Source organism: Mustela putorius, unplaced genomic scaffold (assembly GCF_011764305.1).
Source record: "Mustela putorius furo isolate JIRA1106 unplaced genomic scaffold, ASM1176430v1.1 tig00003853_pilon_pilon_pilon, whole genome shotgun sequence".
In the NCBI taxonomy this organism is placed as follows: Eukaryota; Metazoa; Chordata; class Mammalia; order Carnivora; family Mustelidae; genus Mustela; species Mustela putorius.
The window spans coordinates 25,162,836-25,174,843 of NW_025422005.1; the positions used below are offsets into that span (position 1 = coordinate 25,162,836).

A 12,008-nucleotide genomic window follows, 5' to 3' on the forward strand; every position below is an offset into this window, starting at 1 on the left:
GTTCAACTGAGGCAGCAGAGATGGATGCAGAAGGTGATGGGGGAGTGAGGGTGAGCGAGAGATGCTATCACATTTCAGCCTCACCATCCTCAAACACTGTCCCCAGATAGCCCAGCATGGTGGTTCCCAGTCACCTGCAGGTAGAAGAGGCTTTGTGGTATGTGGGTCATCAGACTTCACTCTTTCCAAAGGCTCCCCTCTGAGCTCCTATGGGCTCTGACAGATGCTGAGAGTAGGCGAGTGCCCCCCAGGAGCACAGGCTGAGGAAGCCCCTGGGATGGGGCCAAGTTGGGGACCCACTGCTGGAATAGTCCGTGGTCCCTGCACCCTCCTCCCAGCCCACCTTGTCATCTGCCTCCCTGCCAATACTCACTCTCATAGCGGAGCTGGAAGCCGATGTCTGAGTGACTCTTATCGGTCGAGAAGAGGAGGTAGAGGTAGTTGCTGGTGCTGATGAGGAACTGGGGAACCTGGGTCCCATGGTAAACCCCGATCAAGGGTGATGAGTATGTCCGCCCATCTCGAACTTCCAGAGTATCATAGTTGACCTCGGTTTTAAATCTGCCAAAGATGGGAATGTAGACTTCTTGAGAAACCTGAGGCTTATTAACTTGCAAATGAAAAAAGGCCCTACCTGGCCCAGGACTTCAGAACAACCAGATTTTGGCAGGCTGGGACATTTTAATATAATCTGCACACATTCATTAGTGATAGGAAAGGGCCTTCTCCACTACATTTAGCCTCTCCCCCACCTCCGATGGCTCAGCACTCTCTCAGTCCTCCCTGTGGCTTGAGCCAAGACACATCTTCAGACTTAAAGGCACGACTAGTCTCATGGGGGGGGGGGTCAGAATGTTCTAGGCCAGAATTCAGTAAACTATAGCCCAGGGCCAAATCTATTCTATAGCCTGTTTTTGTATGGCCTAAGAGCTAAGAATGGTTTTTAACATTTATAAAGGGGTATGTTTTAAAGAAAACAGAAAATATGCAACATATAACCACAGGTGGCTTACAAAACCTAGAATATTTACTATTGGACTCTCATGGAAAGGTTTGAGCACTGCTATTCTAGGCCATGGATGCTTTGTCTGGAAGAAGTTTCTGCTCATATTTGGGTGGCTACTTTCCCCACTGAAGGGGCATGCCTGGGGTGGGAACAGGAAATGCAGCATATGAGCAGGATTTGGGTCAAAGGTCAGGAAGCTGCCTTCGTATGCTGCCAATTTTAGAGTTATACTCCTCAGATGCCAATGCCTGCTTCAACATCTGATGGTGTCTATCTGCCCACTCTCTGTCACTGGGTGTGAGGGGGACAGAAGGGCTCTGATATCCCAAGTGATACCCTACCCACCCTTCTGTTCACTCCTCCAGTCATGAACAACACAAACCCCACTACTGAGGTGAAACCAAGGCCAAGCGCAAAGCCCATGTGGCCTGTCTCCACCCAGGGCAATTTGTTCCAACGTTCTCTGACTTTGCTAACATTTCAGCGAGCATGCTGGTCCTCCGCCCTCAACCCCAGGCTCCCCTCCACCACCACTCCTAAGAAATCTACCCCCCCACCCCACCCCTGGCTCTGTTCCCTCCAAGGCTGTGGTTGCAGGCACCTGTCGAAGGTGATTTTGATGGGGTAGCCTGGCTGGGCTTCAATCACCCAGGCACAGCTGAGGGCATCCTTGTAGAAGCCAGGCCAGCCCGGGGACAGGATGGTGCCACTGGGCGAAGTCAGATGACCACCACAGGGAGCTGGGGAACAGAAGGGAGAGAAACAACTTTCTTGTGTTGGGGGGGACAAATGAACAAACAAATAAAAACTCTCTCTATAAAATGTTATCTGCCAACAAGTATTGTTTTTGTTTTTATGGAAAATTACATAAACTATATAAACTGTGAGTTCTGTCTTTTGGGACCTTTATAGACATGCTCAGTTACATCATTGAACTTTTATTAAAGGCCAGAGGGGAGAAATAAAAATAATCCTTTAAACAAAGTCTTCTGTCATTCTAGGAGGGCTGAAGTACAGCTAATATTTGGGTTGCACTGGTTTTTCCTTTCCTCTTTGCTCCTTGCATCAGGCTTGCGGCAAAAGCAGAGATCCCGCCACCTCTGGCACGGGCAGTGGGCAGATCCCCAAGCTCAGCTCGGAGCTCGGCTGTGACCTACTCCACTGTAAGTTCCTTGAGGGCAGGGGCCTTGTTCATGGTCTTTCCAAATTTGGAGTCCCCAGCATTTAGCCTAGAGCTTGGCACACAATCATCCCTTCATGGCAGGAATCAGTAATCATTGCTTGAATGAATGCATGAATGCATGGAAGGATGAATGAATGTGGTTCATGGCAGGTGATTCCACAAGACACTGGGTAGTGCAGACATGTTTCTGATCCTGCTCCGCCTGTCCTCTCAGTCCCTTGGTCGGTCGGTCTCACTCTTCCCATCCCTCAGCTTCCTTTTCCCACCAGCACCCTTCCTTCACCATCGCCTCCTCCTACAGCTGGACCCTTGGCCCTTGCGGTGCTCATCAGAGCGAGCCCCGTCCTTCTCCTTCTGGTAGGTGGTCAGATTTCACCGTGCATGCCTTTTAAGTTATCTTAGGTCACGTGACCACTTTGACCAATCACACGAGAGCGGTAGTGGCGCAGGTTCCGCCCATAGGAAAAGTTGAGGAGCTGGCGCCAGATTTGCCATTTTCTGCCTCGTTGATGGTGAGAGCAAGTGTCAGGATGGAAGTCCCCTCGGGCTGGGCCTTTGAGTGACAAAGGGGCAGGGCCCCTTGATGGCCAGTGTTAAACATGCAGCTCAGGCAGCCTATGTGAGTACCAATTCCTGCTTTTAAGCCACTGAGATTGGGGGCTTGTTTGTTAACGCACTCTAACCTTACCCACCTGGTACCTCCCCAGGACCGATGAGGAGGATGCCGGCACCAACCACCACCCACACTGTGGCCATCGTCACCACCACGGCCATTCATGGACTCACAGGGACAGTCATGCTCACTCTTCACAGAACACAAATCCTGCAAGGGTGGTGCTATTAATCTCCCATTTTACAGCTAGGAGAGGTTTATGGAGGTGCAGCAACCAGCTCTGCTTTAGTTGGTGATAGAGCCTGGACTCGGACCTAGGAAGACACCATAAATCCAGAGATCCAAAACTAAGCAGCCTTCCACTTTTCGAAGAACCCCTGTGTCCTTTGGAATTCCTTACTATGGAGCTATCAGATGCCAAAAATGTCCTAAACAAGACGAGGAAGAAAATGAAGAGCTACTCAGTAGCTGTTTTTTTCTGCAGGTTTTTTTTGTTTTGTTTTGTTTTTGTTTTTGTTTTTGCATGCTTCCCTAGTTAATCAGTTTCATAAAACAGGATCAAATATACTGCACCCTTCCTCTCTCAATTCTATGAACTTCTTGGAAAGACTGAAAATAATTGTCAACATTCTTTTTTAAAAGACTTATTTATTTATTTTAGAGAGCGAGGGGGGAGATTGCCAGGGGTGGGGGGGAGGGAGAGAGAATCCCAAGCAGACTCCCACTGAGCACAGAGCCTGACAGTGGGCTAATCTCACCATACTGAGATCATGACCTGAGCTGAAATTAAGAATTAGAGGCTCAACTGACTAAACCACCAAGGTACTCTGATTGTCAAGCATTCTTAACAGAGTGTTACATTAGGAAGTTTAATTAACCTAAGAACAGTAATACAAATGATATGAGTAGAAACTCATATCAATGACTTACAATGCTACGTTATGTGTATTATTTCATTTAAAACCACATAACATTTATGCAGTTATTATGCCCATTTTATAGATGAGAAAACTTAGGCTAAGTAGGCTAAGAGACTAGATCAAGAAGTAATGAAGTGAGAGCTGGGATTTCACTTCAGGACCTCTGTCTCCAAATCCACCTGCAGTGCATAATGGTACTACAGCCACGGCTGGCAGCAATGAGCTCACTGGGATTGAGAGTTCACTGTGCATCAGGACTTGACGAGGATTATCTTTGTGACAACTGCAACACTAAAAGACAGGTACTATTGTTATTCTCGTTTTGTAGGTAGGGATTATCACCCCATTTTCAGTAAGTTAAGACATGGAGAAATTAAGTAATAACACAGCATTTATAAAAACATTGAGGGAGTAAATTGCACAAGGGTATTGTCACTTCCTGGGTAACCCCAGTTTTTAAGACCCATCTCTGCTCTCACTGAACCTGCTAGTACATTCCTCTCTTTGTCCAATGGACAGGTGAGACCTTGGAGGTGTGTGTTTGTAGGGGGCTACTACTCAGTCCTTGGATTCCCATGCATAGCCTCAGTAGGAAAAGGGACTCTCTCGGATTCAATTCAGCACAGGCCCAGCCTCTTGGATCATGGACTGTGATCTCCTTACTTACTTTCCAGAAAACTGTAGATCACATGGTCACTTTCTGTCTAGGCTACCCTCCATTCAGTGCACAAATCAATTTTGTATAGTTTATTTCAACTTAAATAAAATGTGAATTTTGTTAAAAAAAAATAACAAAACCCTATCTAAAATCTCCAGATACGGAAACCCAAATCCTGCCTTTGGTCACCACTTTGCTTTTCTCTGGTGTATTGTTTTACTGCCTTGCTGGTTCTTCTTTTCTCCTGCTCATGTGCTGCTCAAACGACCACTCTATGCATTCAGTCCTTCATATTCTCTGGTTCATCTTCACGGTGACAGGTGTCAGGCCGGGAGGAGTAGGCAAGGATCCTAAATGCAATGTCTCCTTAACGATTGAAAAGATGCTCAACCTCATTCTAAGGGAATATATATATTAAAACTGCAATGAGAGAATACTTCTCATCCATCACATAGACAAAATCTGAGTTCAAGGACACATGAGACTCAGGAAAAGCAGGTATTCTAGCACCTTGCTGGTGGAAAATGTTCTGCAAAATGGCACAACTCCTGTGAAAAGAAATTTGGTAATATATAGCAAAATTCCTATGCATTCACTCTCTGACCCTGCTTCTAGAACTCTATCCCAAAGATATTCTTGCAAATCTATGAAAAGACATATATATGTACAAGGCTATACAAAGCGGCATGATTTATAGTAGCAAAAGAATGGAAAGAGCCCAAATGGGAGGCAGCAATAGGGAGCGGACTGAATGAACTGGAGTAATCAACAAGATGGATGGGCAGCTGTAAACAAAAATGAGGGATAGTCTATATAATGTCATGGAGTGGTCCCCAGAATATATTAGTAAGTGAATAAAAACCAAGGAAACGAGGTAAAAAATAATCCTATGATTTCATTTATTGTAGAGAGGGGTGGGAGACACACACACACACACACACACATTGACTCATATTATAACAACTGATGAAAGAATGAGGCCCAAACTCAAGATTATCTATGGAAAGAAGGAGGGAACAGGGTGGAGAGTAAAGGAATAAAAGCTAGACTTTCTCAGAATATATCTTCTTTCAGAGGTTTAAATTTGGAACTATGTAAATATTTTTCACAACTAAAGAGAAAGATTTAAATTTGATAAGCAAGCTCTCAAAACTCAAAAGCAGAGTGAAATAAATGAATACAGTACTGTGTCAGTTGGTGGCATAATCGCACATGAAGAAACTAGCGAAAGAGATTTTAAAACACAGCCATCCCTAGTTGGGTCTAGGAATGAGAGGAATTGAAAGTAAAACAACTTAAACCATTTTCAGTAATCACACTGATGTTGTAGTGGCTGTGTCATTCTGTGAGTCTTGGGTGTGCAGTAGGGAATGGGAAATCATGCTGATGTTGTAGGGAACTGGAATTTTCAGCAGGAATGAAAACAGGTACAGATATGACATCAAGAAAGTAAAAAAGGAAGTATTCTTACATCTGAAATGAAATAAACCCATTATGCATTTTTATCTTAAAAAAAAAAAAAGAAAGATTCTTTAGCTCTGTTCATTGGAATGCCTTAGAGACAAGGGCCAACTCAATAGGAATAATTATCCCCAGCGCCCAGATTGTCAGTATCACTTTCCACCGAAAAGGGATTAGGGCTCCTTGGAGAAATGGCTGCTTCCAGGTCAGGGAAAGAAAATGTTCAAAATGAGGTTGGGCCACTTTCAGAAAGATACCCACTGGCCAATGGGACAGTTGGAATGTCGGTTAGAGTGATAACTGCAATGGATTTAATTATATAAAATATGTTTAAACACCCTGAACCATAATGGTATTTAAAAATGTTCAACTTTATGTCAGGGAATCAACTCATTGAATAAAAACCGGTAAATAAAGGAAAATAATTAAGTTTTTCTCTGCCTTTCCTTCATGAACTGTACCTCAGGGTAACCAAATAGTTGATGAGGGCGAGTTTTCTTTAAATACTCCAGCTTATAAAAGAAGATGAAATGATAGCATGTGGGCATTTTGCAATCCCATCGCTGGCTCCTAACATCCTCAAATGAGAGACAACCAGACATTATGCGTCTCTGATGGTGGCACAGAGCCCTGCCCGTAGAACATTCTGGTTGAAAAATGGAAACTAAATCTGATTAGGTTTTTAGATCCTACTTCCAATTAAAGGAAATATAAGAGAGAGAGTGGATCATGTTAAACAACCTCCCAGGGACATAATGGTCAAAAATCAGAGTGCAGGAGACACCTCAGAATAAACGACCTGGCTTCTTCCACAAAATATCAGAGGCATGGGCACAGAGGTCCACAGGTTAAATGAGCTGACACATATGTGCTACCTGTAATGAGTGAACCTAAGCAGGATTCTGACTTTTTAAAAAAATCTTTAAAATAAAGTGTTAAACAATCATGGAAATTTGATTGTATTAAGTAACTCTTTTTACTTTTTTAGGATGATGGTATTGCTGTTATGTTATAAAGGGCTCTTTTTATCTGTTAGAGATACACACTAAAATGTTGTGGATGGGCTATTTTGCCTGAAATTTGCTTCCCAATAATCCTAGAGTGGGGGAGTGGCAGGGGCAGCAGGTAGGGGTATGAATGCAATGGAACAGGCTATGACTTTGTAACTGGTGAAACTGGGCGGTGGGCACATAGGTGCATCAATTCTGTTTGAAATTTTCCACTCAGAATGTGGGGCAAAAAAAGGAAATGCACACACTTACACTCAGACCTCTCAAACTCACACAGCATACACACTCACACGCACAATGAAAGAAAAGAGGGGGAGGTTTCCTGCCTTGACTAGAGATAAGAGTGCAGGGATAAGACAAAGGGACCCAGTGCCTGGCACACAGCAGGTGCTCCATAAATACTTTGTCAAAGGAATGAAACACTGGTTGAAAGGTAGAAGACCAGGTATTATGACTGAATTGTGTCCCCCCAAATTCACAGGTTGAAGCCTTAGCCCCAGTATGACTGTTTGGAAATAGGGCTCTTACAGAGGTAGGGATGAAGGTTAAATAAGATCATTAGGGTGTGACCCTGACAGGACTGGTATCCTTCTAAGAAGAGACACCAGGGATAAGCACACAGAGAAAAGGACATGTGAGGGCACGGCGAGAAGTTGGCCATCTATAAGCCAAGGAAAAAGTGGCTTCAGGAGAAAGCAAACCTGCTGGCACTTTGACCTTGGATTTCCAGCTTCCAGAATGGAGAGAAAACAAATTTCTATTGTCCAAGCTACCCAGTCTGCAGTATTTTGTTACAATGGCACGAGATGACTAAAACACCAAGCTTCTCCATGACGGACACTAACATCATGCCAGGCCAGGAGCAACTGGGCACAGTGATGGAACACAAGAATATGAAGAACTAGTCTTCTTTGAGCCTTACGGGTGCCGGACACTGATTTATGTGCCCTTTTTCTTTTCCTGTATGTTCATCTTCACAACAACCATGAGGGGGGGTACTGGTATTAGCCTCATTTCAGAGAGGAGGAAACAGGAACAGAGAGCTAATGGGGTCCAAAACACACAGCTAGGAAGTGGCAGAGCCAGGATTTAAACCCAGCAGGCTGGCTCCAGAGCTTGTGTTGCTAGCCATTGTGGGTGTGGACATGGGAATGCCCAGCCGTCGGAGGGGTTTTAGGTGAGGACATGTCTAGCGTGAACAACCAGAACTCATGAAAGCCTTTTCTGGTGGCCTGCTACTCCACTGTTTGTGGCAGCATGAAAGGTGAGTGAACTTTGGAGTCAGACAGACCTCACTAGAGGATTCAAAGTGATGGTCTGGAATCAGAGTACTTGGATTGGAATCCTGACTCTCCCATTCATTTAGCTGTGTGACCTTGGGCAAGTTATGTAACTACTCTGTGTTTCAGTTTCCTCCTCTGTGAAATGAGGACAATACAGTACTTACCTCCAAGGTTGTCATGAGGATTCAGTAGGGCAACATATGCAAAGCACTTGGCCTCGTATTTAGCATGTAGTAAATGCTTAACTCTTATCAGCTGCGGGATCTCAGGCTGGTCAATTCACCTGGCTGGTTTGCAGCTTTCTTGTGCTTGGAGCCTAACAACATCTTTCTCCTGAGAGTGGCCAGAAGATTCAGTGAGATAATGTTAGAAACTCAGTTAACTACCCTTACTTCTTCCTTGGAGGTCTAAATGAGCTACAACTATCACTTGGATTCCTCTTGTGGGAATGGGGAGAACTGGCCTTCTGTCTTTTTTATAGGACTTTTTAATTTTCTGATTATAAAAGTAACACATCTGGTATATACAGCAGAGAAAAACAATGTGGACATGTTTACACCAAACAGTCAAAACATTTTCCTCTAGGGAGCGGGATGGGGAAAATGAGAATTTTCACTTTGAACTTTATCTCACTTATGTATTACTTAAATTTTTTGCAACTACCAAATATTACTATAAACATGAGAATACACACTCACTGTAGATAATTTATCTCCTTTCCCCCTCTGTGTATTTTTTCCCCTCTGTGTATTTCTTATATAAGCAGCATTTTTTTTTAAAACCCCGTTTGAGGTTCTTTGCCTTTTAATGGGGAGTTTAATTACCTTTACCGTCATAACTGATACGTTTGTTTTACTGCTGTCATTTTGTTTTATGCTGTCAATTTCTGATACTTCTCTGTCTTCTCTGTCTCTTGCAATAGGCACTATGTTTCATTTTGTTTTAATTTTCTTCTGGGATAGGAAAAGGTGAAACTTGCTTTTTATCCTACTTGTGCATACTTAGAAGTATTTCATAAACAGGGTTGAAATTATATTCTCTGTAGTGAAATAATCCCAGAAAAATACAGAAACAGTGTAGCCAAGAGTCTGGGTCTGAATTGTGGCTCCACTACTGACAAGCTGGGAGGACTGTGGGCAAGTGACTTAACCACTCTGGGCTCCAGTGGGGACTGCAACTACACCTGCTTCCTACCGGGTGCTAGGCTAACATGAAAGGACACCTGTAAAATACTGATCCTAGTGTGGTATGCTTACTTGGTTCTTTCTGGAAAAAAATAAAAATAAAAAAGAAGACGACGACGACAAGGAAGAGGTGGATGGGGGAGAGGGATAATCAGGCGCACCTGTGTAGATGCCTTCACTGCCTGGCTTTTTAAAATATATTGCTGACTTTAAACATATGGATCCCCTATGTCCCTCTGTTCTCTAGACAAGATGTCAACAAACTACAGCTCGGGGGTCAAATCCAGCCCATCCACTTAAGTGGTGTCTATGGCTGTGTTTGCGTCACGGTACCAGAGTTGAGACCCACACGGCCCGGAAAGCCAAAGCTACCTCCCAGCTGGCCCTTTAAGGAAAAGTTTGCCGGCTTGTGCCTTAGAGCCACCAGATGATCATCCTTCTTTCTAAATTTAGGAGAAGATGCCATTCTCTCCCTTGTCCCATTATAGCCTCTCAAAAGCTAAGTGGCTCTTGGCATATATTAAAAGATTTTTTAAAAGACCATTAGCTTTTGCATTTAATTGTCCACAAGGTGGGGATACTTAATCAAAAACAAAACTAGAAAAATGGAAAAGACAAAAGATGCTGATTACAAAGCCGGGTTCTCCCGATGCTGGGATACAGGGGAAAGGAGCCACAGAGGGGCCAATCCCAGGGGCTTCTCTACCCCATCTACTCCACTGTTTTCAGTCTGGGTTTGGCCACCCGAGGTAGGGTCTCTGACTTTGGCTCTTGGATATACAGCTTCCCAGATTCCTAAAAACCAGCTTGGCAGCAATTACCCACCCCTTTGAGGAAACTGAGCAGACTCTCCCCTGTGCCAAGTTCATGGTCTCTCCAATGGGTTGCTCCCTATGCCTGGTTGCCTGTGGTCCTCCAACCTCAGCGTTCCCATCCTCCCAAGGGAATGGATGGGATAGTTTTAGTTACAAAATTAGGACTTTGCCCATGTAACAGTGGATCTAATCCTCTCATGCACTTATACGTGGTCTCAAGTATCTCACTGCGCTGACGGAAGTAGGGTCTAGGGGTCCCTGATTCAGGAGGGCGGCCCATGCCAAGAAGTGGGGTCTGCAGTTACCAAGCCCTAGTGTCTCCCAGTGTCTCCTAGTGTCTCCACGTCCACTGGAACTGAGCCCCTACAGGCTTGGGGCACGGGGAGCCTGGGCTTCTGTCCTGGAAGAGAATCTTGGTGGGGAGACAGGACCAAAGGTCAGGGAACTGGTAAAGAAAAATGAAATGGTGGTGAGACCAAGCATCCAACAGCATGGTCCAGTAGCGGCCCCCGAAGAACAAAAGGAATTAGGAGAAGGGAGAGATCCAGAGAGCGAGAGACAGCAGGGAAGATGTCTTGGATGAGATGGACCAAGACAAGGACAACCAAAGAGGTCAAGGGAGAGAATAAGGGAGAATGAAGGGCAGCCTGAAGGATAAGTGGACAATCCTCCAGACCCTGGGCTCTGCACAGTGGCTTTGCAGGGTCATCGGCTTCACCCATAAATGATTCCATCACACATACATGATGACCCCACTGTTGTCAGCGATGGCATGATTTCACCTGCTAGTTCCATGGCTGAGAATGGCATTTCCAATAAAGCTCATTTCACTGGGGAAAATGGCTGTGATGTTGTGTGGACCTCATTGTGGGAACTTGGGAGGGCAGAAAATAGTCTGTTCATGACATGATTGGGGCAGGCGCCTGCAAGGATGGAAAGATACCACTTGAACCCCCCAAAGTGGAGTGATATTCATCTGATTGGCCTCATGAAGAAATGGTTAAAATCATGCTCACGGCCAACACTAATCGATCGTTCCCTCTCTGCCAGACATAGGTCCAAGGTCAGTGGGTGCTCACAACAACCTGTGAGGAGGTTGCTGTATATGGCACCGTATAGATGGGGTTACAGAGGCACGAAGGGGTCAAGTCATTTGCTCAGGGCGCCTCAGACTGTAAATTTCAGGATGAAGGCCAAGGGCAGTCTGGTGGGAGTCAGGCTCTGGAGGCCATTAGGGAGAGACTAACCTAATTAAAAGGACTTTCCTTCATTCATCCATTCAGTAATTTATCAACCAGTATTGGCTGAGCATCTAAGAATCTAACAATTTGCCGGTTATGTGGCTGTGAGGCAAGGTAGATCTCCTAACCTCATGGAGCTTACAATCCAGGGACAGCAAAGCCAACCGTTTTGAGTACTTTACACCAGGAACTGCCCTATATAATGTACCTTGCTCTCATCCCCTCCCTTCTGTGTTCAGCTGGAAAATACAGAGGCGCAGAAGGAAAAGGTGACTTGCCAGGATTCCGTGGACTTGAAAGCCTACCTTAACTGCAGACCCTCTGCCATGTGCACTGAGCAGTCAGTGGTCTCTCCTCTCCCTTCCCCCACCGTCAGCTCTGGGGCAGTGCTTGCTCTAACACTCCCCTCTTCTTCTCCCATCCTTCCCACCTGCTGGCTGGGGTGCACGGATTTGGGTTTGGGGACTGGGTATGGAGAGAGGTCATTTAGGTCTCCATCTCTGTCCATCACGTGAAAAGAGAGGAAGCAGATTTCTGGCTCCCCAAAGGGGAGAAGTACAAGCCCCTGCCTCCATGTCCATGGTCACTGCCTCCTAGGGGCTGGTGGATGCTCACCTTTCATCTGTCAGTCATA

At 45.1% G+C, this 12,008-nt stretch overlaps 1 protein-coding gene across 4 annotated transcripts in view; it reads right to left on the minus strand.

Moving 5' to 3' along the window:
* The window catches only part of CSMD2 (CUB and Sushi multiple domains 2), a 600,967-nt gene that overhangs the window by 200,225 nt on the left and 388,734 nt on the right, over nt 1-12,008 (minus strand). For all 4 annotated transcript variants that reach the window (XM_045064163.1, XM_045064162.1, XM_045064161.1 and 1 more), the window contains exons 16-17: nt 1,608-1,746; nt 374-561 (exon numbers count right to left, since the gene is read on the minus strand). In XM_045064163.1, coding sequence (XP_044920098.1) covers nt 374-561; nt 1,608-1,746 — 327 coding nt within the window. The remainder of the gene's footprint in view (nt 1-373; nt 562-1,607; nt 1,747-12,008) is intronic.